This window comes from Platalea leucorodia (assembly GCF_965183815.1).
Source record: "Platalea leucorodia genome assembly, chromosome: 6".
NCBI lineage: Eukaryota > Metazoa > Chordata > Aves > Pelecaniformes > Threskiornithidae > Platalea > Platalea leucorodia.
The window spans coordinates 45,770,538-45,795,097 of NC_138828.1; the positions used below are offsets into that span (position 1 = coordinate 45,770,538).

The 24,560-nt window shown below is 39.6% G+C and overlaps 1 protein-coding gene across 3 annotated transcripts in view; it reads left to right on the plus strand.

Moving 5' to 3' along the window:
- The window catches only part of GALNT7 (polypeptide N-acetylgalactosaminyltransferase 7), a gene marked incomplete at its 5' end in the record, with an annotated part of 72,854 nt that extends 48,506 nt beyond the window's left edge, over window positions 1–24,348 (plus strand). Inside the window, 11 exons of one of the 3 annotated variants that reach the window (XM_082316167.1) lie at window positions 1,062–1,228; window positions 7,164–7,294; window positions 7,543–7,622; window positions 9,521–9,703; window positions 9,872–10,054; window positions 13,144–13,261; window positions 15,181–15,303; window positions 16,814–17,032; window positions 19,223–19,321; window positions 21,109–21,237; window positions 23,942–24,348. In XM_082316167.1, coding sequence (XP_082172293.1) covers window positions 1,062–1,228; window positions 7,164–7,294; window positions 7,543–7,622; window positions 9,521–9,703; window positions 9,872–10,054; window positions 13,144–13,261; window positions 15,181–15,303; window positions 16,814–17,032; window positions 19,223–19,321; window positions 21,109–21,237; window positions 23,942–24,079 — 1,570 coding nt within the window. In that variant the 3' untranslated portion in view covers window positions 24,080–24,348. The remainder of the gene's footprint in view (window positions 1–1,061; window positions 1,229–7,163; window positions 7,295–7,542; window positions 7,623–9,520; window positions 9,704–9,871; window positions 10,055–13,143; window positions 13,262–15,180; window positions 15,304–16,813; window positions 17,033–19,222; window positions 19,322–21,108; window positions 21,238–23,941) is intronic. The other 2 variants (XM_082316168.1, XM_082316166.1) reach the window with 2 other exon arrangements.
- Between the last annotated feature and the right edge of the window lie 212 nt (window positions 24,349–24,560).

A 24,560-nucleotide genomic window follows, 5' to 3' on the forward strand; every position in this document is an offset into this window, starting at 1 on the left:
GATTAATAAATATTGGAAGGTGTGGACTGAATTACTCTCATTGCTTGTTTCTAAATCATTTGTAATACCTCAGGAAAAAAGACCTGAGTCAAGGTCCACAGTGAAATTGAAATGCAAAATGTTTTAAATGGGTACAGAAGTGCTTTTCATGGCATGCAAAGCTGGAACCCTGAATGGATTTGGTGACTTTTTTTTTTAGCTACATTTGTTATACCTGGAAGTTTAACCATGAATAATAAACAGCAAAGGTCATGTCTTGTCTGCCACAGGATTACGTTTTTCCCATGAGCAACTATGTTTTTCTGACAGTTTTTGCAAATGGAGATAGTTCTATGCAGAACAGCTGACATGAGCATTTCACTTGCTGCTGCTGTACTTCTAGAAAGTTTACTTACTAGGTTTAAATCTATTTTATTGTGAAAGGATGGAAATTAATGAGTTTTTATTGCCTTGCCACAACAGTGTTTGTAACTTTGCTAATTATGCAGATTCTGCATGTGAACTGTGTAAAGCCAACAGAAACACCATAGACAGTCCTTCTACTGGGTAAATCTGATTTAAAGAGGCTTAGAAAGAAACAGCACTGTCTTATTGTGTGTTATGCAGTAGGTGAGCCAAATGCATGGTCCATCGTAAATCGTGGTATCTGGTGGTTTGAAGAAGACTTCCATCTTGGCAGCCACAGTCTGGGGCTTTCTTCCACTGTTCTCTACTGGCCGCACAAGCAGCGAGGTGGTGGTGGTGGTGGTGGTAGGGATGTCTCTCGGCTGGGTCTGTGCAATGCCATCCACCTACACAGGAGGAAGCATGTAGCTGTTGAGGCAGCAGTCGTTGTTCACCAGCTACATCCCATCTCTCTCAGGAGGAAAAAAGGCTTGCTGGCTGGAAGCAAGCTGCTATTTGGGCCTTGTACTTCTGTGATGCACTTAAGCTGTATTACCTTTTATACCCCCTTTAATCTAAAGGATAGCCATTAGTGAAGATTTCATTTGCACAAAGATGATGTTGAGCAGTTCTGTAAATCATAATGTGAAAACTAATAAAATCAAATCTTTTTACAGGTGCAAGTACTGGCATTATGATGATAACCTGCTCACCTCCAGCGTTGTCATTGTCTTCCATAATGAAGGATGGTCCACACTCATGAGGACAGTCCACAGTGTCATTAAGAGAACACCAAGGAAATACTTGGCAGAAATTGTGCTGATTGATGATTTTAGCAACAAAGGTATATTTGGAATATTAACACACTACTTGCAGAAAAGGAAATTTCATTTGTTTTAAAAATAGTTTTATTTATTACCTACCATGCATTGAGTTGACTCTGCAAGAAAAGTAAGTTGCTTCTTCACGGTCCTTTCAGTTTTCAGTGAAGGGAAAGCTGTTTTCTGATGAACTGGTTTCATAAAGGTGGCAATCCTTTGTGTGAATTCAGCTGTTTGAAATACAGGATTTGTAGTGCGCTCTCTTCCACAGTTGTGGAGTTGTATATAGTAGAAGGCTGGGGTAACTAGTACCTTTCTTAGCCCTTGTGAAAATGAGTATTTTTAAGAGTATTGGAGGAGTTTGAGTTAAGCCTATTAGAAATAATTTCTTTCTTTATTCCATGTAGGAATCCAGATGCCTTTTTTTTTTTTAGTACTGTAATAAAAATGTATCTAAGGCTACTGAATTATTCTGATTCATTTTCACTGTCTCTAATTTTTAACATCCTATTTTTATTGAACATAATGTTGAGGTGGTTATTGTTTCGTATTGGGGGGGTGTCTTTTAAGAATTTAAGTGTGTTTTTAATTTCTGCCTTTCTTTGAGTCCTGTATATCAATGTTTTCAAAAGTCTAGAGATTTTCCTCTTCCTTTGTAATATACATTGTGGTCTGGGTTTATAGTCATGTTGTATATACTTATGTGTGATTCTTATAAACATATGCTGATGTTTTCCCTTTAATGGTGGTATCTTCAGCATTAATGCAAATCAAGGCTGAATACAGAGAAGAACTGAATGTGGTATGCTAGAGATATAAGATGATTTATATAGAGGAAACCAGTCTGGTTTTAAACTTTAAACAAATTTCAAAACAGTGCACCAAAGCTGCATGGTCTGCAAGATTTTATTGCAGCATAGTTCTTGAATAGAAGTTGACAGAGAAAAAGACTTAGACGCATAAATAAAAGCATAACTTTGAGTGTGCAGGATGACAGTCTCTTCTAGACGATGACGGTGACGGCTCTTAGGAGCCTGGACAAGTTTGAACTGGTCAGCAGCATAGGATACATTCCCTGTACCCTCCTCTTTGTTTTTGTAATAGCTGAATTGGGTAGTGGCATGGAAAGCAGATGACTCTGTTCTGAAACTCTCTGTTTTATCAAGTGATCTGGGCTTCTCCCAGTTCCAGCCTCACAGGAGGAGTTGTTTTCTGCAGGTATACCCAGTACAGATTTTAAAACCAAACTCATCGCATAGTCAGGGTTGCCTTTTTTGAGTATAAATCACTATTAAAAATAATTATTGCATGTTAATTTTTACATCATACATGTAGGTAGGTAGGTATCATTTTCTGTTTGTTTTTACAGGAGAGGAAAAGTTACCTGTATTGTAAACTTGACTACATCTGGCTTAGTCTAATAAAGATACTGAACACTACATTATAGTCTCCTGTATCCTTTTACAGCTTTTGAGAATTTGGCTTAGGTACACACACACACTATAAAACAAAAATATCTTCTCTCCTAAGGGATATAATTTTAATAATTCAGTCAGCAGACATGTGCTGTGTTTCTCCTTTTCAGCTGGGATCACAGCTTTCCTTCAGAGCTGTTCAGGGACAGAGTTAGCCGTAGAAAATAACTATGACACTGATGGTCTCTAGGAAAACTACCAGATTTTTTCGCTAATGATTGGACTCAGTACTTGGGTTTCACAGGAGTTGTAGCTGACTCTGTGCTATGTATATGTAATTGATGGAATGAATTTGTCTGGCGTAACAACTCGTACTACAGTTTTCCAATATATGATGATTGTTAAATGAAGGCAGTATTTTTCAAGAAATTTGTTTTGAAATACAGAACTTTACTTGTGCTCTTTGCTCATGCATGAATGGTTAGCAGATACAGCTAACCTGGACCTAACATCCATCAGACCCTTGTGTCTGTATTTCCCACACTTCATTTTCCCAAGTAACTTTCTTGAATCAGAAAATTCAGTAAAGCAAGCTCAAGATGCAGTTTTCTCATGTATGAGTGACTGTAAAACAAGCACGGACTGGAATGGCTCTGAACACCTTGCTTCAACTGTACTGTTTCACTGTAATAATTCTTCAAACTGCTTTAGGCTATTACTTGGTAAACATAATTAACTTAATTTCAACAATCCAAATTGCATTCTAGATGAAAAATGGCCGAGAGAGTAGAATCTTGCTCCACTTCTTTCTCCCCAGAGAGAAGCATGAACTAGTACAGGCTGCGGAGCGTGCCAAGCTGCCTGAAGAGATCTCCAGTTGTTAGGAGAGCTGCAAAACACGAACACTCTTAATCATAGCAGAGCTGCTGGTGGCTTTTTGCTCTTCCAGCCAGAAGAAAAGCAATGCCGACAGCACAGATATAGGATTTTCTCCTTCCCCACCTGCTTTCAGACTGCACACTTCATATCTGCCTTTCCACCCGGCAAAGAGCATCTTATGCTCTTTGAGACCAATGTTGAGGGACACAGATCCTGGACCGGGTAGATGTTTGCTCACATTCAATGTAGCTGTCCTTATTTCTTAGCCACCACCTTCCCCAGCAATATGAAATTAAAATGGAGCGTAGTGGTTGCAAACACTTCTAAATGCTGGCTCATAAAGAGTCCTGCCTGTTCTTCTTTACAAGAAATCCTCTTTCATCCAAAGGGAGTTACAACTGCGTAGAAGCTTATATATGTTATGCTTTATAGCGTGGAACAGTTGCAATGCTTGGAAAATGTTCTTTTCATTGTAATTCTTTGTATAAAGTCAGTTGGGAGCAGTCTTTTTGCTGAACGACACTCTCCCTTCCTTCCTTAATCTCTTCTGCAAACAGCAGGGTTTGACTGTGGAGAACTACGCAGAGATGTGCTGGATTCTGCTCGGGCATTTTTTCCTTTGTCAAAATACAAAGGGAACTGTAACAAGAAGATGACGCCAAGCTGATTGAATGATGCTAGTTCTGGTATTTTCAGTGGAGACTTGTGTATTAATGCATGTTAAGAGTCCAAGAAGTGTTGCAGCAGTTTCTACTGCCGTGTCAGTGTGGCCACGCTGCTGCACGTGGAGGGGGGGTGGTTCCCAGTTTTTCTTGTGTTTCTTGATGAACAGTTTGCTTTGCTGTGAGTGCTAGCTGTGTGGAGGATACAGCTGTTCTGGAAGGGCAATGAGAATTCACAACACTAGATTTTCAGAAGCTCCCTACAATTACAGTTGTGTATATAGGTCTTCAGTGACTACTTGTTGTGTATTTAGGTATCAGCTTTATTTCTTTCTGAAGCATAGAGGTCAGTACCTCAGCTGGTGCAGCTCGCTTTTGTAGCCCGTGCACCTCTAAAGAGTGACTGCAAGGTAAATACCAGTGTTCCTAGTAGTGTTTGCTTTGTCTGCCTTTTGTGTTTGCTTATTTTTTCTTTACTGCTATCTATATTTCCCACTGATGGAGCATCCCATAAAATAACCAAAAGGGAAGTAATGAGCATAGACAGGTAACAGTATTTTTATTAACTCGTTTAACCATGCTCACAGTGGGGAAACTGAAGCATTAATTAGTGATTTTTAAGAGCTGAGAGCCCCACATTAGTAGTATTACAGTACAGGGGACTCGGAGGCAGCTGCTTTACAGAGGACTTGTGATACCATTTTTCTAGTTCTCAAACTGACATCCATGAGTCAAGGAAAAAACCAGCTTTCCTCCTTCCCCGCCCCCCATAATCTGCAATACCTAAGATCTTTTGGAGAAAGGATGTGTTTTTTAAAAACATTGATTCATGCTTTAATCATGCACTGAGACATGAGAGAAGAACCCAAAGAAGGGAAGACCAGATTGGTGGTTATAATATTTTTGAAAGGTAAAATATATTTTTGAACAAAAACCGGAATGCTGTAAGGCTGTTGACAGATACCGTAAATACACATTCTAGGTGAATAAAATTTAACGCTCGCCAAACAGTATTTCTAACTGGAAAAGTATCAGGATTTTATACACTACTGTCATGCAGTCTGTGTGGGGGGGGCGGGAATTCAGTTTTCCTGTGGGAAATAGCACTTGCTGCTAGCCCTGGCATGGTTTCAGATAATGGACTGCAAAGTCCTGAGACTTGTACTGTAGAAAAGCTTTACACAGTCAGTATGACAGGGTTTTACAGCTCCCTGTGAGCCTTACGTAGTTGAACATTTGATAACTAAAACATTTGGCTTCATAGGCAGGAGAGCTGGAAATAACTTCAGGATTTAAATCTTTAAAACATTCCTGACAGCCCTTCTGTAACATGTACTTGGAATTTGCAGAATAAATAATGATGTGGTATGAAGATTCTCTTAGTACCACTTCAGTGTGACCTCATAACTCTGTTGAATTTATCCTATAAAAATTTATATCGCAGCTATCATATCATATATTCTATATGTATTACATGGCATGTTATTCTATACAGCATATGAGATAAAATTTTTCTTTCTCTAGTTTGATATTTATGTATCCTTGAAGTTTTCCTTACACACAAGGATTTACAAAAGAAACTGTAAATGTGTGTGGGAAAGGAGAAGAGGATATGTAAAACTTCTAGTTGAGAAAACTTATTCTTTTATAAAGGTGAAGAGGAGGGATAAAAGATGGTGGCTTCAGAAGTCTGTTGTTTGGTAGAATTGCTGAATTTTCAAGTTTGGAAACTTCACTTCCAAAAAACACCATCGCTATTTCAATTATTTATATGTAGCTTTTGTTTAAACTAGGGATTTTTTTAATGCTTTTGGCAAGAATACAAAACATGCTGAAACGTAAGTTGCAGCAAGCTCCAGACTTCAACCATTTTCGTTCAGGGTGCGGAAAACACTGCTGCTGAAGCAACCTGGTGGCTGGTTGCTGCTGAAGGGGACGTCCTTCCCCTTCCCCCTCTGCACGTCCCCTCTCCTGTTGGATCAGCACAGGCATGGCGTGTAGCTGCCCCCCAGAGCTGGTGCAAACCGGTGCGTGGGTGCCTCAGCTGTAGCTTAGGTGGCTTATTTTGGTTTTCCAACTGAGAGAAACTGAAGCTGTAGGCAATTCTTTCGAGCCTTTCAGTACAAAAATAGATTTTAAGTGAACGCCAGTAGTTAAATCAGCGTAGCCTCAAACAGCAAGCGCCTGACTGCCAGCCCTTCTGCCTTTGTGAGTTTTTTCAACAGAATCATCTGTGCAAAAATATTATGCAACACTAAGATCCTTTTTTCAAACTGTGCGGTAGGAATGCGGTTTCCAGATCAGTTTGGCAAAGACCAATGTGCAAATACAAATCTGTAACCATTTAAGCGTAGCCCATCTTGATTCTTATGCGGTTACTCATCCCTTTACTGACCAAGTCCCTTTGGCTAAAGGTTTCCTGTCTCATCAGTATGGTGAGCCACAGCTTGTTCACTGCAATTCTGGCCCTCAAATTATTATTAATTTCATTAGAAGATTAGCATAAGACTACCCCAACCCCAAGAGGGAGCAGGTCTAGATGAGAGAGGGCAATAATTTGAGTATGATGGGTTTCTGTCTCAGGTTTCCAGATTTAATAGACTGACAGAAAATTTTGTGAGGCAGAAAGTGAGTGAAGAGAAATGTTTAACTGAAAAGCGGTGCCTTCAGCTGTACATGTGACATTATCTGATGAGAGAATCATGGGCCTAAGTGTAGAAACTTCTCTGCCTGGTTGAAATACAGGCAAAAAACCTGAAAGCCGCTATGGGATACATTGAAGTGACCGGGAATTGTCCACCCAGCTCCCCTGTGGTGCGGCCAACCACTTCAGCTGCTTTTTCTTCAGCTGTGGCAGAGGCAAACCTGTGCCATGAAGTCAGAGAGCTCCAAGTCTTGCTCTCTTCAGGTTTAAGTAGAGTTGGATTTGGGTTGTATTAAGAGTACAAAACTGTTTATTATTAAACCTCACTAAAATAATCTTTTTCTTTGTTATTTGATAGCACACTTAAAAGAGAGGCTCGATGAGTATATTAAGCAGTGGAACGGCCTTGTAAAGGTATTTCGAAATGAGAGGAGAGAAGGTTTAATCCAAGCTAGGAGCATTGGAGCCCAGAAGGCTAAACTTGGACGGGTAAGAGCCAGTTCAAACACAAGTCTGTCTTATTTTTCTTTTTTGGGGGGAGAGGTGGTAATGGTTCTATGTTCAAATAGACACGTAGAAACGTGATGTCGTATTATCGATATTGTTTTAAAAAGAGATTAATTTTACTCATTTAAGCTTCATTTTTTTCTTTATAGTATGGAAGGTTTTCAATGTAAATTAAATCATCTTGATCTCGTATACAGAAATAGAAATGACTTTTTTTTTTTCTTTTGTAGGTTTTGGTTTACCTTGATGCCCATTGTGAGGTGGGAATTAATTGGTATGCTCCACTTATAGCTCCTATATCTAAGGACAGGTAATATTCTCCTGTTGTTTTTAGTGTCTGGCCTCTTAGGAAGAAAAAGTCACAGTAACAGTCTTCACTTTTCAAACTATAGTCAGTATGTTTTATATCTATATCAATATATATCTATATCAAACTATATCAATATTTGCTGTATAATGATTTTATTACCTCCCAGCATAAAATTTATGTAAGGAGGAAGGAAAATAGTCAGGCAAATAAATCTCCAGATGGTTTATTTCAACAAGCATACTGAATATTTTGCTTAGTATAGATTACATATAAGACAACTCTTGTCTTTCGCAGCAATCCAAGGGACTGTTATAAAAATGTTCTGTTTTAGCTGAATAAGGAGCCTGATTAAACAAAATAACTAAACAAAAATGTGATTTTTGGTAAAGGAACAGTAGCAGTAAGTATTTAGATTTAACAGGGTTTTAAAGCCCCTGTAATCTCAACAGTTTTATAACTTTCTCATCTTTGGTCTTGCAATATGGTGTTCTTTGTTTCCTCTGAAGCACTTTGGAGCATTGCCTGTAGCGAACCGAGGCCAGGGCTTGAGCCTGTCTCTGCTGCAAGCCCAGAGGCTTGCTAGGAGTCAGTGGTGGAAATGCCCACACTGTGTGCGTGGGATCTGCGAGAGGTGACAGAGGAGGGAGATCCCCAGGGGCTTCATTTCTTCCAGCTGTTGAACTGCTGTTGTTGCTGTGTGCTACCGCACTCTGAGGTTGTGTGGTCGGGGAGTGTGTGTGTGTGTTTAGGAAACCATGTGCTTGTTTAAACTCTTTAATCCCATAAAATAACTGCTTAATCCTAAAAACTGTTTGTTAACCTGTCGTACTACCAGAACTTTCTTGAAGAGGTGGGTTTTGTGTGTTTTAAAGGCTGCAACTCAGCTTCAAGACTATGTTTGGGCCAGGATACTAGACAGAAGGTGGAAATGCTTGTGTGCTTCCATCGAGTGTGTGTTACTCTTTTACACAAGAAAGGCAGGTGAGAACAGGCAGCTTTAGAGGCATCCTCCAGCACCGTCCACAGTGGCAAAGGTTACGGGAGGACCAGGGGTGCTGAGGCATGCGGTGCCGGAGGGCAGCGCTCGGCAGCCTTCTTCCAAGCCCTGGTCCCCTGGACGAAGCGTACTGCCACTTCGGCCTCAAAGAAGAGCACAGCATTAGCATTTCTTCCCCCCACCACCACCTTGTTGTTCTGTATCATAGGATTTCACTTAAAAAGATGGAAGTGCTCCAAGTTTGGTCACCATGAAACTCATTTGGAAAATTTGGGGAGAATAACAAGATAATGTCTTTTTCCTTGGTGAATATTCTATATGATAGATCACAATGAGGAGCCCATTGCAAATTAAAAAGGAAAAATTCTACTGAAGACTGCTGCTAGGAGCACCAGGAATGTTTTTTTTTTATCCTGAGAGGTTGGATTTCCAGGGCGGTTGAATAGGACAGAATAGTGAAAAATCCATATTTATGCTAGTAAAAGCTAAGAGTTTATCATACTTGTTGACAGCTAAGATCTGATATGAATAGAAATTACGAGAAATAATAATACTGGTGAGAACCCTAGCCCTCTAAAAGCTCCTGTGTTGCCTCCAGCAGTGCTTTATTAGAAGACTGAAGTCAAGAAATACACATAAAGGAAAAAGTATTGGTAAATGAATTGATATATTAGCATTTCAGACCTAACTTTTCTGCTTTCAGAACCTCTTAAAACAACATGAAGAAAGGACTATCTCTTTTTTCTTCTGATGAGGCTTCATTTTTTTAGTATGTTTACAAGTCACTCTTCATATAAACTGCTCTATAAGATTATTGATTAATGGTGTAAATTTCAGATTAGACAGATTACTCTTCTGAAATTGTATTTTGCTCTTTCTTTCCCTTCTATAAATGTTTCAGAACTACATGTACTGTACCTCTAATAGATTACATAGATGGGAATGATTATTCCATTGAGCCACAACAAGGTGGGGATGAAGATGGTTTTGCCAGAGGGGCCTGGGACTGGAGTTTGCTATGGAAACGAATTCCGTTAAGCCACAAGGAAAAGTCCAAACGAAAACATAAAACTGAGCCTTATCGGTAAAGAGAGCTGTTTACATACTGTGAATCGTAATGAATAATTGTCTAAACCCTTTCGTTTTTCCCTCCCTCCCCCCTCTTTTCCCATAAACTACGGTCGGTGCACGTGTGCCACGCGGGTCCTTGCACATAACCGCGTCTTCCCTGCTGCCATCCACCACCCTGCAGAACCACATGCACTGTGCCGCTTATAGATGCCATAGACGGCAACACTTATAAGATTGTGCCACAAGGGGGTGGTGACGAAGATGGGTTTGCTAGAGGAGCGTGGGATTGGAGTATGCTATGGAAGAGGGTTCCCTTGACCAAGCGAGAGAAGGAAAGCAGAAAGACAAAAACTGAACCGTATCGGTAATCACTAAATCGCTTACCCGTTTCTTTTTTTCTGAAGTCGATATTGATCCACTAAAACTTGCATGGAATTCTACCCTGAAAATCTTCATATTTCTAACCACACCAGCTGCTTTGTTTAATTAGACCTGTCTGCCACAACTGACTATGTGCTCAAAATACCTTTGCTACCTTGTGCTGCCTCTCCATTCCTGCTCTTGTGTGGTTAATAGGGTGCACATTAGAATGACAGGGTTTTGTTTGGCAAAATAAAATATTGTATGATTTTGTTTCCAGGGGAAACTTTATTTAGCTATGATACTTTTTTAAAAGTAGTGTTGGAAACAACTGTGCTTATTTAACCATTTGATTTGAAATAACAAGCATGCTGTGAGTATTTATAATAGCCAGTAATGCATAAAATCTGTAGCCTGCTGTCACGGCTTGATGCATGCATACAGCTCATGGATTATGCATGTGCATCAGAAAAATCCCTTTTGTGATATTTCTCCCACTTGCTTCATAATAGATCACATCTGACAAAGAAGCATACTGTTTAAGAATCTTGGCTAGATATTTTCTAAGGTCTCAGTATGTGTGGGGATTTTAATTTAATACACATAACATGAAAAAAAAAATAAAGAAAAAACCACCACTTTATTTTCTGGGAAAACTCCAATAACTTTCACAGAAGTCCCACCTTTTTCTTTTGCTTTGTAGGGGGGTATGTGTTCCTCCCAGCAAGCAGAAACTGGCTAGAAACCCTAGCTTAGAAACTAGGGTTTCTGGATGGCTTTTCAAGACTGGGAGACTGTGGTTCTGCTGTTTTTTATTACTTTCGCCTTCACACTTAACTAATCGTGTTACTACATTTGAAAGCAATCCTCACATCTTCAGAATCTAATGTCTTCTATTGCTTGTATATATGATTTAAACATTGTAAGAACTGATGTTGGTAATTCCCTATCCTCACCCGTGATTGTTCTCTGCTAAAATGGCAACACATGCAAGGAAGTTATGAAGCTTTGATCTGTTTTGTATACAGTATAAATAATACCATTTTCTGACAAGGCTGTCCACATTGGAACTTTAATATTCGCTTAGAGGGGGATAAACTATTTCAAACATCACTGTTGTGTTCTGTGTTTACCATCCAAACAGGTCTTAAAACCCTTTAAACTGTTTCCAGAAACACAGAACACATGTTCTCAGAATGGTTTAAAAGATGACTTTATTTTTAATAATACTTTCAGAGTTACAATGCTGCTTCTAAAAAGAGACATTCCCTCCATCTCTTTTATTTCCAGGCTGTATGCATTTTGTTGCAGCAGTACCAAGGCAAATAAGACTAAGTAAAAGTCTTGCTGAAACCGTAGCCAGGATTGCCCAGTTTAAAAAGAAAACAAACAAACAAGCAAAACTCAACATCTTAAAGTGCAGAAGCAAACTTTTTTTAATGTGAGAATTGCCTCAGGACTGAGTCCTTCTTTCAGAAACATTATGCTTACCTCTTCGTATCCCATAAAATAAACTACTGAGCTTATGTGTATTTTACTGTGTTCTTTAACATGCTTGACAGCATGTTGGAGAAAGAAGATTGAAACTTAAGCATCTGAGACCTCTACACTTGCGGAGTCTTGATGGTGCTGAGGAAAACCAAAAATGCAGGGAAGCCGCAGGGCTGTGCTATGCAGCGTGCTTCTCCCTGCGGTGCTCGCTGGCTTCCTACCCTTTGTACCTCTGCGATGCAGCAGCCCTGTTGGAGGAAAATGCGGTAGGCAGACAAGTACAAGGGGACATTTAGGAGTAACTCAGCTTCTGATCAGGTGATTTGGAGAGCAACTAAACTGATAACCGTCATGCTTAGCTCAGCTGATAGACCCAGCAGCTCTGGTTTTGTTGTTGCCCTGCCCCTGCTATGTGGAGGGCATATGTGCTAACCCTGCAGGTTATTTTTTTTTAAGCAGTTCTCCTCCAGACATTTATGTGCAGAGGGGAAATACATAATCATTACTGTTAAAAGAAGCACGACTAAGTTAAAAATCTAATGGAATGAAGAGACTGAATAGCGCCAGAAATGACCCATCTCTCGTTACTTTGGTCATGCAGGAATATTTCGCTTGTGTTTTGCTTGCCTCCCCAGAGTGATCTGGACTCCTGGATCCTCCTCCTTTCAGTGCTGCAGACCATCTGAAGTCAGAAAGAATTCACTTTGTCCTTACCAGCTTTTTTTTTTAAATTGCCAACTTAGTGGGGACTCCAGCTTTTATCCATTAGGATTTTTATATATTTATTGATCCTCAGGTGAAAAATGCTTGGTACGTGTGCTGGAAATGGCTTAACGTAGCCTACTTTCTATTTCAGCGTGAGCAAACAACCAAAGAATTTTGGATAGAGCCATCCTGCAAACATGGTCTAATACAAATCACAGTGTCTTTTTGACACATTAAAGCTTGCTAATTGAACCCTGGCATGCGTGGAGAGATGTACAGAGCCATTTAAAAAAAAAAAAAAAAGAGAGAGAAATGATGAACTTGATCCAGGCCCTCTTAAAAATTTCACTGAGGATAATGAAAAGTGTCTCATATGGCAGTGGTAGAAAAAAAGCCAGAGGGAGAGGATAGAAAGGTATCATTTAGCTGGAAAAACTGTGTTGCTTGTGTAATAGACAATAAGTTTCAATGTGGCAGCTCCTCAGAGCATAAGCTTTACGGTCTCATCTGTTACCTCAGAAACTTGAACAACCTTCAAGAGAGAAATGTCTTGCCACACTGATTCTTATCTTTTTTTACTTTACTAGAATCATGCTGGCTGGCTGAATGGATAATTCCAATCAAAATTCTGTATAATTCAAAAAAAAAACAAAAAAAAAAACACCACACACAAAACCAAAACAAAACAGTAAAATCTGTGACTCCACTAGAAATTATACAGATGTCATTTCAGAAAATCACTGGAAGATGATGACAAAGCTTTATGATTTTTCAGTGTATTGCCATTTGTCTAATCTTTATTATATGCTAACAGTGAATTGCTTCCTTAATCAATGCTTTCTCCAAGTGTTACCATACCCTTTTGGCAGAAAGAGTTACACTGTCTTCCTCTTTCAGGTCCCCTGCAATGGCTGGTGGATTGTTTGCCATTGAACGCGATTTCTTCTTTGAACTGGGTCTCTATGATCCGGGTCTTCAAATTTGGGGTGGTGAAAATTTTGAAATTTCTTACAAGGTAACAGCAAAAATTGAAAACTAATTCAGTTTCGTATATTTTTTTTCTGTAAATACTTCTGTTTGGAGTTCAGACAGACCTACCTCTGATTTGCACCACGTCTGTCTCAAGAAGCCCAGTAGGTTTTGTTGCAAGGAGATGTGGCAGACGTGTCCTCAATGTTTCCTTCTGGGCTTTGGGGCAGAAGTGTTCAGAGAGGTGGCCTAGCGCTGAGACCCAAATGCTGAGTAATCTAGATTTTGTTAATGGTTTGGGATGACACACAACCCTAAATATCTAATCTGAAACCAGACTGGCAAATTTTATGAGGGGGAACTGAGTGCTCTCATGGTGAGTATAGAAAAATACTGTTTCTAATGGAAGTGATTATAGAAAACAAGTAGCACTCAGTTTATGCATAGATGTCTCTAAAGTATATAGCGATGAAAGAAAAAGTAATCTGCCCTGGTTTCCTCCTCCCTACCATTTTTATGTGTGAAAAACGATCTCTCATACTTTCCAAAATTTCAAGAACTTTACAAGAGAAGTCTTCATAATTGAAGCGCTAACTGCATAATTCATAATCACTGCAGAAGATTTTATTTTCACTCCTAGGCATATGCATGCTCTTCAGTTAGCAGGAAATGTAAGATGATAATCATTAGCTTCAGTATTCATGATGACACAAGTGGCAGACAGCAGGAATCTGTCCCAATTAACAAACAAAAGTGGAGACATCTAATATCCTCAGCAGCGATCTGTGAAATTGTAGCTGAATTTTACTAAAAGTACATTCAGAGCTCCCCTAGCTACTCTTGCTCTTCATGATTTTGAGGAAAAGCTCTGAGTGCACTTGCTCAGCTGTAAATCCATATGCAAAAGGTAGTTATTGAGGATGTTACACATACAGGGTCTTTATCCTTCTAATTCTCCGTCTTGCTTAGAGCTAAATCATGATTGAAATTACATACAGTAGTTTTGTAATTGAAGTGCTGATTATGTAGAGACCTCCAAATTGGTTTCATGTAGATCACAACCAATCTTCAGAAGAACTAAGTAACATTTATCAGTCTTGCATGCTGACTCCTAGATAGCAAATATAATGGCCTTGCACTCTAAGGGGTTTTTTTTGATGAAACTTAAGAAAATTCATATGATAGTGCAATGAAGGAAGTAAACTATTCTGCCCATCTTTCCTAATACTGTTAAATCATATCTTTAATCTGGAATTCGGACTAATTTGGAACATCCCCAAAGTTAGCTTGAATTGGGATTTGATGCTACATTTCAAACTTGTCAAAACTATGAGGAACTAAATTCAGATTTAGGTATGTTTTCTTTTCCCCATAAATGGATTATCCAAGGACGTGTGGGAGGGAGGGAATTTCAGACTGGTGATACGTTTTACCCATTTTTTATTTTCGGCTACTATAGTTAAAGAAAAATCTGTTTGTACTTGGAACAATGAGTTACTAAAGACATCCTTATCTCCTACTAGTCTTCATGAAGAAAAACTTAAATGTGATGGGCATCTAATCAAAACCCATCTTAGTGATGGTATGTGAATTGCTTTAATAAAATCAAAATATTATTAATTCTGTCATAATAAAAATTACCCAGTTCCAGATTTCGTGCACTCATTAATTACTGTTGTTTTAAAATAGCAATGGAATGAGATAGCAGACTTTTTTAAAAGCTTTTTTTGAAAAGTAATTTAGTTGAGTAATTTCATGGCTGAGTTGAAGATGTACTCAACAGCCTTTCATTTCAGAGACCTATTATGTTTATGCTTACATTTGAAGCGAAAATATTTAAATATATCACACAGTTGGTATAGTAAGAAAAGTAGTTGACATTTCTTCCATAATTTATTATCTATTTGTCTGTCTGAAATTCATGTGCATATATATTAATATCTCCACCTTTGCTTTAACTTGCAGATCTGGCAATGTGGGGGAAAACTGTTGTTTGTTCCCTGTTCTCGTGTTGGACACATCTATCGTCTCCAGGGTTGGCAAGGAAATCCACCCCCTGTGTACGTTGGGTCTTCTCCTACATTAAAGGTACTGTTTTGCTGCAACCTTGAGGGTGGATTTTGATTTTAGATAACAACAGTTTTAGATAGATAAGAAGATAACTTGAATCAAGAAAAGCTGGTTCGTGTAAGCTTCCACCTACCAGCAGGAAGAGAGACAACCCTCCTGTTAAGGTTTCCTATTGCCTGGTTTAAACTTCCTCTTGTGCAGTGTTTTGGCGTTGGTAAATCCCATTCCCAAAGACCCATTTCTTTGTAAATTCCATTCCCAGAGCTACCTTCCTAGACGTTACCTATGACAATGACGACTGGTAGGGTTACAGAGTATGGCTTGAGCCAAGTTAGCAGCTGGTTCTGTTGAAAAGGGAATGTCCCAGCCTCACTTAATGGTAGAGAACTAACCTCTCCCCCCCCAAAAAACTCCTCTATTAGTAATGTGAATTGATAAACATTTTGATCAAACAAGCACTAGGACCCATTCAAGGGAGGGTGGGGGGAAATGGGCATAGCTGGGAGTAGAGACAGAGCAATGGGAGCCAGGATAGCAAATCATAGCTCCATTGCTCAGTGCAGGCAAGATGTTTGTTTGCCTTGTCTGAAATTATAAAAAACATTTCACTCTTCTGGAAAGCTGATCAAAAATATTTACTGCATATCTAAACCCCTTCTGCTTGTCTGCTTACTGAATACAACACCACACTGCTGAGTGTTCTTAAATATTAAGTTGCTTCTCTGTACAAGGCAGGATGCAGGAGTAGCTTTCTCCCTCTTTGAGCACCCTCCCATCCCCATAGTAAACGTGCTTTTTTTATAGCTTTGTTCAATTTATGCTGGATGTGGAATAAAGTAAAACGCACGATAATTTGTGCCTTTAGTCAGATCTATTAAGACTGTTTTAACACCAGGTCATTAATGCTAGAAGAATTGTACAAAGTGAGGTGTGCATCTAGAACATGTACAGGTAATACAGAGATAAGAGCCATTAAAGAGACTGAGAAAAAAGATGTGAGGGAGGGGCTTGTTCACCAGGCGAGCTATCCATTTTTTCCCCTTCTCCAAGCAGCAATGAACTACTTAAGAAGATAAAATCTTCTTGGTGTGTCATAGCTGACCCGTTTAAGACTTAATTTTTCCACCCTTAGTGGATTAATGCATATCATTGTCTGTATTAAAGCTGTAGAAGGTGAATACAAACTCTGAATTGCAGTTCTGGTACACAGCAAATGATCGCAACGCTTTATTGCACCTGTAACTGAAGAGTCTTTATTTTCAAATAAACATTCTCTTAACATAGAAAAACACTACATACTCTCATTAAGCAAGCCAGTTTATTTTACTGGCTTCAGTCCTAAACTGTCATTTGAAAATAATATGCATGTGTCTTGTATAATCTGCTGAAGGTGACAAATGGCTATAAAATAATTTCATGCTGTCACTTTTTAAGAGGAGAAATCCCTAAATTTCTGTAATTAACATGCAGTTACATCTGACCTGTTGTGTGTGGTTTGAGGTAGCAGCAATGTCCTTGTTCTTCACAGAACTACGTCAGAGTTGTAGAAGTGTGGTGGGATGAATATAAAGATTATTTTTATGCCAGTCGGCCGGAGACAAAAGCACTACCCTACGGAGATATATCTGAGCTGAAAAAATTCCGTGAAGACCACAACTGCAAAAGTTTTAAGTGGTTTATGGAAGAAATAGCATATGATATAATTTCATATTATCCACTGCCACCTAAAAACGTGGACTGGGGAGAGGTAAGTACAGCACATAACCTGTATTTATTTTAGGAGCTTTTTTTTTTAAATTGGGAATTCAAAAGGAAGCGATTGTTACTTGACATCAATCTGAGAACAGGCTCTTTGATTACTGCTATACTGAGGTATATAATACTAGCCAGAGAACTATAGAGATATAACCCTAGGAAAAAAATATATATGCTGTAAGAGGTACAATTTTTTTAATTAGCTCCATAGTTCCTTGAAGTATTCTTTTATCTCTAGCCCTTTCTTCAGTTACGTCTAAAGCTCTTTTTTCTGTAATTGGAATTTAGTTTTTCTTTAAAAGAAAAAAATGCGAATCCTGCTTGTGTAGGAGTATTGGCAAAGATTAATAGGTGAAAATCTTTTTCTATGAAGGCCTAGAGAATAGATCATGAAATCCAGGTGGAGTACATTCTGCCTACGTTTGCTAGCCTGTGATGTACTCGTACAGTTATGGCCTTAGTAAATACCTTATCTGCATGTAATAGTGTGAGATGATTCTGTAACAGTCATCTCCAGCGTTAATGTATAAGAGTAAGATTGTGCTAAATTAAGGATGTGGTTACAAATTCAGCATTTTCCTGTGGTTGACACAGCATGTCACCGGGCAGGTGGAGGACACTTCGCTGAACCCTGCCTGTTTCATTCTCGCTTTTAGCCCACACCTCGAGGAGCTCTTACTGCAGGTCACCTGCCTGCTTTCAGATGAGTTGGGGTTATGTTTGTTTGTTTGTTTTTTTCCTTTTTCAGCTGTTTCCAGCCTTGCCTTGTCTCTCCTATCAATTTTACTTTTGTAGATCATGGAGGCAAAATCAGAAAATTGTCTCACTAGCAGGCAAGGAGTCCTGTGTCCCACCAAATTTAACAGCCTCCTTTCCCAAGATATGATGGATCCGTTTCTGTAACTTCAAAAGAGCATTAGAAAGTACAGATCTATGCTGTTTCCTATGGCCAAGTGTGTGTTATCTTTAACTTCTCTGAGGAATTAGTGATATAGAGCATGTGCATGGTGGAAGGGGATACAAATAGTCTCATTTCTGAGGGACCAGGTAAACAATGCCACCTTTATTTCTCACCTAAAAGCTAGCACAAAGCATCAGTTACTACGTTAGCCTTAGACCTCCTTTTGAATCCACATAAAGGATTAGAAAGGCATGTTATATATTACTACTCACTGAGGTGAAAGTATCTGAAGAGAATAAAATAGTAATGGCCACCGTGCAGGAGATCATCCCTGATGAAAGCAAACGGCTCTGGTGAAGTAACAGGAAAGTCGGAAGTTTAGAGACTTCTCTGAAGTTTTCTTCAACTTTTCAGCACTGGCTGCCAGTTATCCTACATCTGAGACATTTTTTTCCCCACCTGTTTGTAACACTGCACTAATTGCAGTTGCAAACTGTTGGGAATGAAAGTGTGGGGTTCATCTTCCCTAACGCTCTCTGGAAGTCAGGTCTAAGCTTAGTCCTCTGGACTTTCTTTTGCTGTCACAAAGAAGAAGGAGGAGGCTCTGGCAAAGAAAATAGGTCTGGAAAGAATGTTGTTTGTGTCATAAAGTCTTTGTAAAGCTGTTTGCTGGCCCTTCTGAGAAGGGAATGGGATAATCAGCAGTTCAGGCATGCTTTCTGTCAGGACTTTTGTTCTGTATTCCTATGCCTGTGCCTGCCCCCTCATCGATTTTATCTCTTTTTTTCTGTGTAATTGCTGCTGCAGAAGGTACTTCTGAGCAGCCGGGTCAGTGGGCTGTGCCTGGCTGCATTTAGTAACGGCTGTGCATAGCTGCTCTGCATCACATTTCTCTCACCCGCAAGATGAGAGCAAATTAGCTGCCCTCCTGCTTTATTTATGAAGACCTAGGAGACTGAACATGCTTTGATAGGAGATTGAATAAATTAAAATACTTGAAAGTCCTACATTTTGGTGGCATTAATTTGGAACTGAGCTTTGCAACTCTCACTTTATCAGTGTACTCTAACTCACGTAAGAGCCCACAAATTAGCATGGGCAGCTTGAAGCTCCATCTCCCAGAACAGTTAACATTAGTATTTAAATTTCATATGCAGGTTTGTCTCATATTACTCTGGCAGATATCTGTTTCTGGTTTGAAAGATAAGTGGGAATTTTCTGAACTCCTTCACGCTTATTTTTTCCTTGAGACTAATGTAGAGTGCAAAACCTTCTTTCCAGATTAGAGGCTTTGAAACCACTTACTGCATCGATAGCATGGGGCACACCAACGGTGGCTTTGTTGAGCTTGGGCCGTGCCACAGAATGGGAGGAAACCAGGTAAGGAGCTTGGAGGCAAGTCTGAAGGAGAATTGCTTGCAGGGGATGATAACTGGCCAGTTTTCTGTTAAGCCTGTACATAAAGTCACTTAGGTACCAGCTACAAAAATGGGAGTTAGGGATTTTCCATAAGCATACTGACTTTGCTAAAATACGGGAATCTGAAAATGTCATTTCAGACACAAACGCTACAAAATTGAAGGCAAATTCACGATCTCTTCTTCAGTGAAGCAGGTCCATGAGAAAGCAAGAACTGTGTTTTAAAGCAACCATATCACTGCATTAGAATAACTGCAGCTCTTAGCGTTGCTGCTGATTCATCATTTATCTTCACTTAATAATTAATCCTTCAGGAAACAATCCCCTCACTCAATTATTTCACAAAGTTGTTTTGCTCTAATGGAAGTATAAAACACTTTTGTGCAGTGACTCGTCTTCCACCACAGGAGACAAGAAATTGAACAAAAATTTGTCTCTGCTTCATTTACAAATTAATTGGCAGAACATAATTACTAATCAATGGTTGCAATCCAAGCTGCCATCGTGTTTGACCTGTATCTTCACAAACCCACCCACTGTCCTGGTTTCAGCTGGGATAGAGTTAATTTTCTTCTTAGTAGCTGGTATAGTGTTAATTTTCTTCTTAGTAGCTGGTATAGTGTGGTGTTTTGGATTTAGTATGAGAATAATGTTGATAACACACTGATGTTTTCGTTGTTGCTAAGTAGTGCTCACACCAGTCAAGGACTTTTCAGCTTCCCATGCTCTGCCAGGTGCACAAGAAGCTGGGAGGGGGCACAGCCAGGACAGCTGACCCAGACTGGCCAAAGGGCTGTGCCATACCGTATGGCGTCATGCTCTGTATATAAACTGGGGGAAGAAGAAGGAAGCGGGGAACGTTCAGACTGATGGCTCAACCCATGAGTTTTCTCACTTTTACTCTTCTGATTCTCTCCCTCATCCCACTGGGGGGGAGTGAACGAGCGGCTGTGTGGTGCTTAGTTGCTGGCTTGGGTTAAACCATGACACCACACTACCACACAAACACACTGTTCTGTATTTACATCTCCTTTTTCAGTTGGAAAACTTTTCAGCATTTAAAGTCCTTATTTATGCTGATGTAGACTTGAACCAGGCAAGTTTTGTCATGGCAGTCATGAAATCACATGCAGGATGATGCTTTTAAAAATCATATTTGGGTTAGCTCTTAGTAGCCCATGGAAATGTCTCTCTTATTTTGATATTTAATGAAAAAGTTCCCTGAACTACTTTTTCTGTATATGTTACCCCCAAAAACCCTGTAGCAATTATTTTGCAAGAAGTAGCTAGGATAATCTTTTTGTATCTGGATACATTAGTTTGATTTCCTCCATGGGTAAAATGCCAAAGTTTTACTGTCTTCACATGAAATTCCTGTCCAGGACCAAGGACTTGCTATGAGACCTTTAGAAAGATAGTGGATTGTTTGGCCATCAAATCATATAAAGGCTTTTAATCAAACACTTTCAGAAGTCTCCCAAATAGGGATGCCTTTATTTTTATCATTTTTGTCTTGCTGGGTAAGTTTCTTAGCCTTCTGAATCCTACAGGAAAGTTATCCATGAAATTGAGTGTTGTGATAGAAGAAGTGTGTTACATCATGTAAAAAAAGAGCCCTCCTGAAAGATAAATGTAATAACACCAGGGAATATTTTGAATGATGTGATTTTGTTGGTATTTTCAGTGTTTCTAAAATACTTGTTATTTTGAGTCAATTGTTAAAAAGGTGGCTTTTTTTTTTCTGTTAGCTTTTCCGAATCAATGAAGCTAAGCAACTCATGCAGTATGATCAGTGCTTAACTAAAGGACCGGATGGATCCAAAGTTATGATTACACACTGTAATCAGAATGAATACAAGGACTGGCAATACTTCAAGGTATGCAACAGATATATAGCAGAAAAGAAATTATAATTTGCATCCTGGTTTTTTGCACTTCTTAAAATTACTTTATGTATGTCTGAAAATAAAGATTGACGACGAGATTAGCTGAGCCAAGTAGAGTAAATTGTTAATTGCACATTCTTGGAAATCCATGCTTACCAGGAAAACTTCATCTGGGGAAAGAGGTTCTAGCTGCTGTCTTCTGTAGCAAAATCTTTAAGGAAAATATGCTGCCACAGATGTGTTAGGAGTTAGCACTTGTCTCTGAGGAAGCAAAGAGGATGTCTACTACCAGTGACAGTTTCTAAAAGCTTTTTGTGCCATCACCCTCTCTGCTTGTATGCTTTCGGTCAAGAAAGTTTCTTTATCTAATGGATGCTGTGAGAAGATTACTTAAATGCTGAGGTGCATTTAGCAGCTAGGGTCAATATTAGATCTAATTTTGGGAGGTCTGAACTGAAGTGTCGCTCAGGTTAAAGACAGAAGATCTTTTTAAGCCTACATAGGAATAGGTAAATAGAGCGTTACTCTGCCTTTTTGTGTTGTCTTTGCCTTTCTTTTTCCTGTTCATTAGCTGTTCTCTAATAACATGCTCTGTTGTGAATTCTGGGTGTGGCGCCATTATAATGCTATTGCAAAATCTATGAATTTTTAATAAAGACTTGGAATGTTGGCTGATATACGTGTGAGGGCTGCTACAGTCTATTTAGTCACTACACCTGTAAGTTCTCTATGAATTCTAGTTTTGAAAGTGTTATTTTAAGAAATGTCTAAGGTTATATTTCTGCTTGTCTCTTAAAAAATGAGACTGAGTAGTCTAAGGGTGATGTTATCCTTGGATATAACCACACATAACTTGGTTCTGTGTCTAAGAAACTCTTCTGTGTCAATTTTTCTTCAGTCTATCTAGCATATTGCATATTTATTAATTCATTAGCTGGTTATCCGGATTGTGTTTGTCTGAAAGATGTAGGCACTGTTGAGTGCCGTGAAATCTGTTTGTTATCCCTTAAGCCCCCCCACTTTTTCTGGTATTTGCGTAGAGCTACGAAGTATCAAGCACCATAATGCCATTTCCGCCCAGTTTTCTTGTGCCATATAGACAGACAAAATTCTTTAAACCTGAAATTTAAAAATAATAAGCAATGTTCCAGTGCCTTCCGACTTCTGCTTTACTATTGGAATAATATATAGCACTTGTTAACTCTCCAGCCATTCTAGTGTGTCCCAGCATGTTACTTGGCTCTTCTCTAAGCATTTCTTTTATGCAAGAAGATCCATTTCCTCCACAGTGGTACCAAGTTGTGTAATTTTTTGCTTATTACTGCAAGTTATAAGGAAGCCCAGTAGGCATGGTCTGGGCTGTAGAACAAAACACTGACTGGCTTCCAGAAGGAAAAAAAAAAGGGGGGGTGTGAGAGAAAAAGGACCACCAAGGGTGTGTAACCGAGCAGATACTAGAAATTTGGCACACCCTGTTGTGCAGTACGGAGGGTATGACCGTTTCTTCTAATGAGGAGGGTGTAAGGAATGAAATGCTTATGAACTGCTGAAAAATGTTGTGGCCTTGTGTAAATGAAAGCTGCCAAGAGATTTTATCTGGTTGGTTGGTTGGTTCTTTCTGGAATGAACGCTTGTGTGCCAGTTTGGTGAGCATAACATCTGTGCTGCTTCAGTGTCGAGCAGCAGCAGGGCTTCAGTGCCCATAAGCAAACATCCAGAACAGAGCTGGCAGCGGTCTGCTTATTGCTTTTGTTGAGGCATCTGTTTACCTCTCCAAGTAGAGGACCCCCATGTCTGGCTACACAGCAGGAGCAGGTATAGAACGGAACCAACATTTGGATGTGCACGTGGGAGTGATGGAGTGATGAAGAGGGTCCCCATGCCGGGGGGAGCGTGTCTTTGGGGCAGGGCTGCAGAGCCCCAGCCCGGCCGCAGCGCTGCGGGTTTTCTTCTGCTCCACAGCTCTCCGCACTAGATGCAACTGGTCAGCAAACCAGGGCTGCATCTGGCACACAGGGTCAGCAAGCAGTAGCGAAGCCGCAGGCCGCTTTGCGAATGCATGAGGTTCGGGCATGGCAGGACGGGGGATATGGCAGGAGCCCGACATGCGAGTCTCAGCCTGAATGTGCTAGGCACTGTAGGTCTGCAGTTACTTAGGCAGCCTCCTGTTGCTCCGGAGGCCAGACTTGCTCTCATACCTTTTTCTCTTCCTTCTAGCAGTCAAACAGGGAACAAAGTTACTGCTGGCTTTTTTTTTTCCCAGTGTGGTTAACATTGGTGTTGGGCAGTTGCTTCATGTGAGGGCTAATCAAAGGAGGATCTGCCCAGTGAAGTCAGTTCTCATCTGCCCAGTGAGTTAGCTGTCCTCAAGAGTTAATCTTTTGTTTTGGTTACAGGATGGATGAAAAAGCTGGAAGCATTTTAGACACAGTTTTCCTCATTTTCTTAGCAGTTTGTTGCCTAAGAGAAATGCGAGGCGTTTCAAGTGGACCTACACATATCAAACATTTCATAATATGAAGGCTGTGAAAATCTAGGTTTAACAAACAGTAAAATGAGTATAGAGCTGCTCTGTTCTGGGACCCTGAAGCCTGCTTTTGTAAATAGCTATATTGCAGTTGTGAAGAAAATGTTAAAAAAAGAAAATAAGAAAAAAAAAAAAAAAACACATGTTCCTGATGATTTTGTTTTCCAGAATCTGCACAGATTTACTCACATTCCATCAGGGAAGTGCTTGGATCGCTCCGAAGTCCTCCATCAAGTTTTCATTTCAGAGTGTGACTCCAGTAAAGCAACGCAAAAATGGGAAATGAACAACATCCTTAGTGTGTAGACAGACAAAACCTACCTACTGACACATTAATTTGTACAGGACTGAAAATAGCCTGAACACTGCTGCAATTATTAACTTTGTACAGCTGCGAGCCTCCTGGCTTGGATGAAGGACATAGACGAACTGTGATTATTACAATAACATTATCATCCGCAGTTAATGTTTACAAAACTGCTTTACCTTAAACTCTGTAGATGTTTACATCTTTTTGTTTTAAGATGTTGGTAAATTAATGTGCTGTTAGCTATGTTTCATAGGAACATAGTTAAAAGCGTTGTCGTCTTCTTTGGGATTACACTCAGGGGTCTGAAGGCAGTTTTTTTACACACACTTGAAAAGGTTGGAGTAACCAGATTTTCATAGAACTTGGTGATTATCAACCTGTTGTATATTTTTATTTAATTTTACATCTTACTAAGCACTGCCACAGGTTATTAGCCAGGGTGGCCTTCTCTCACAGTCATGCTGCTTTTTTGGAAGG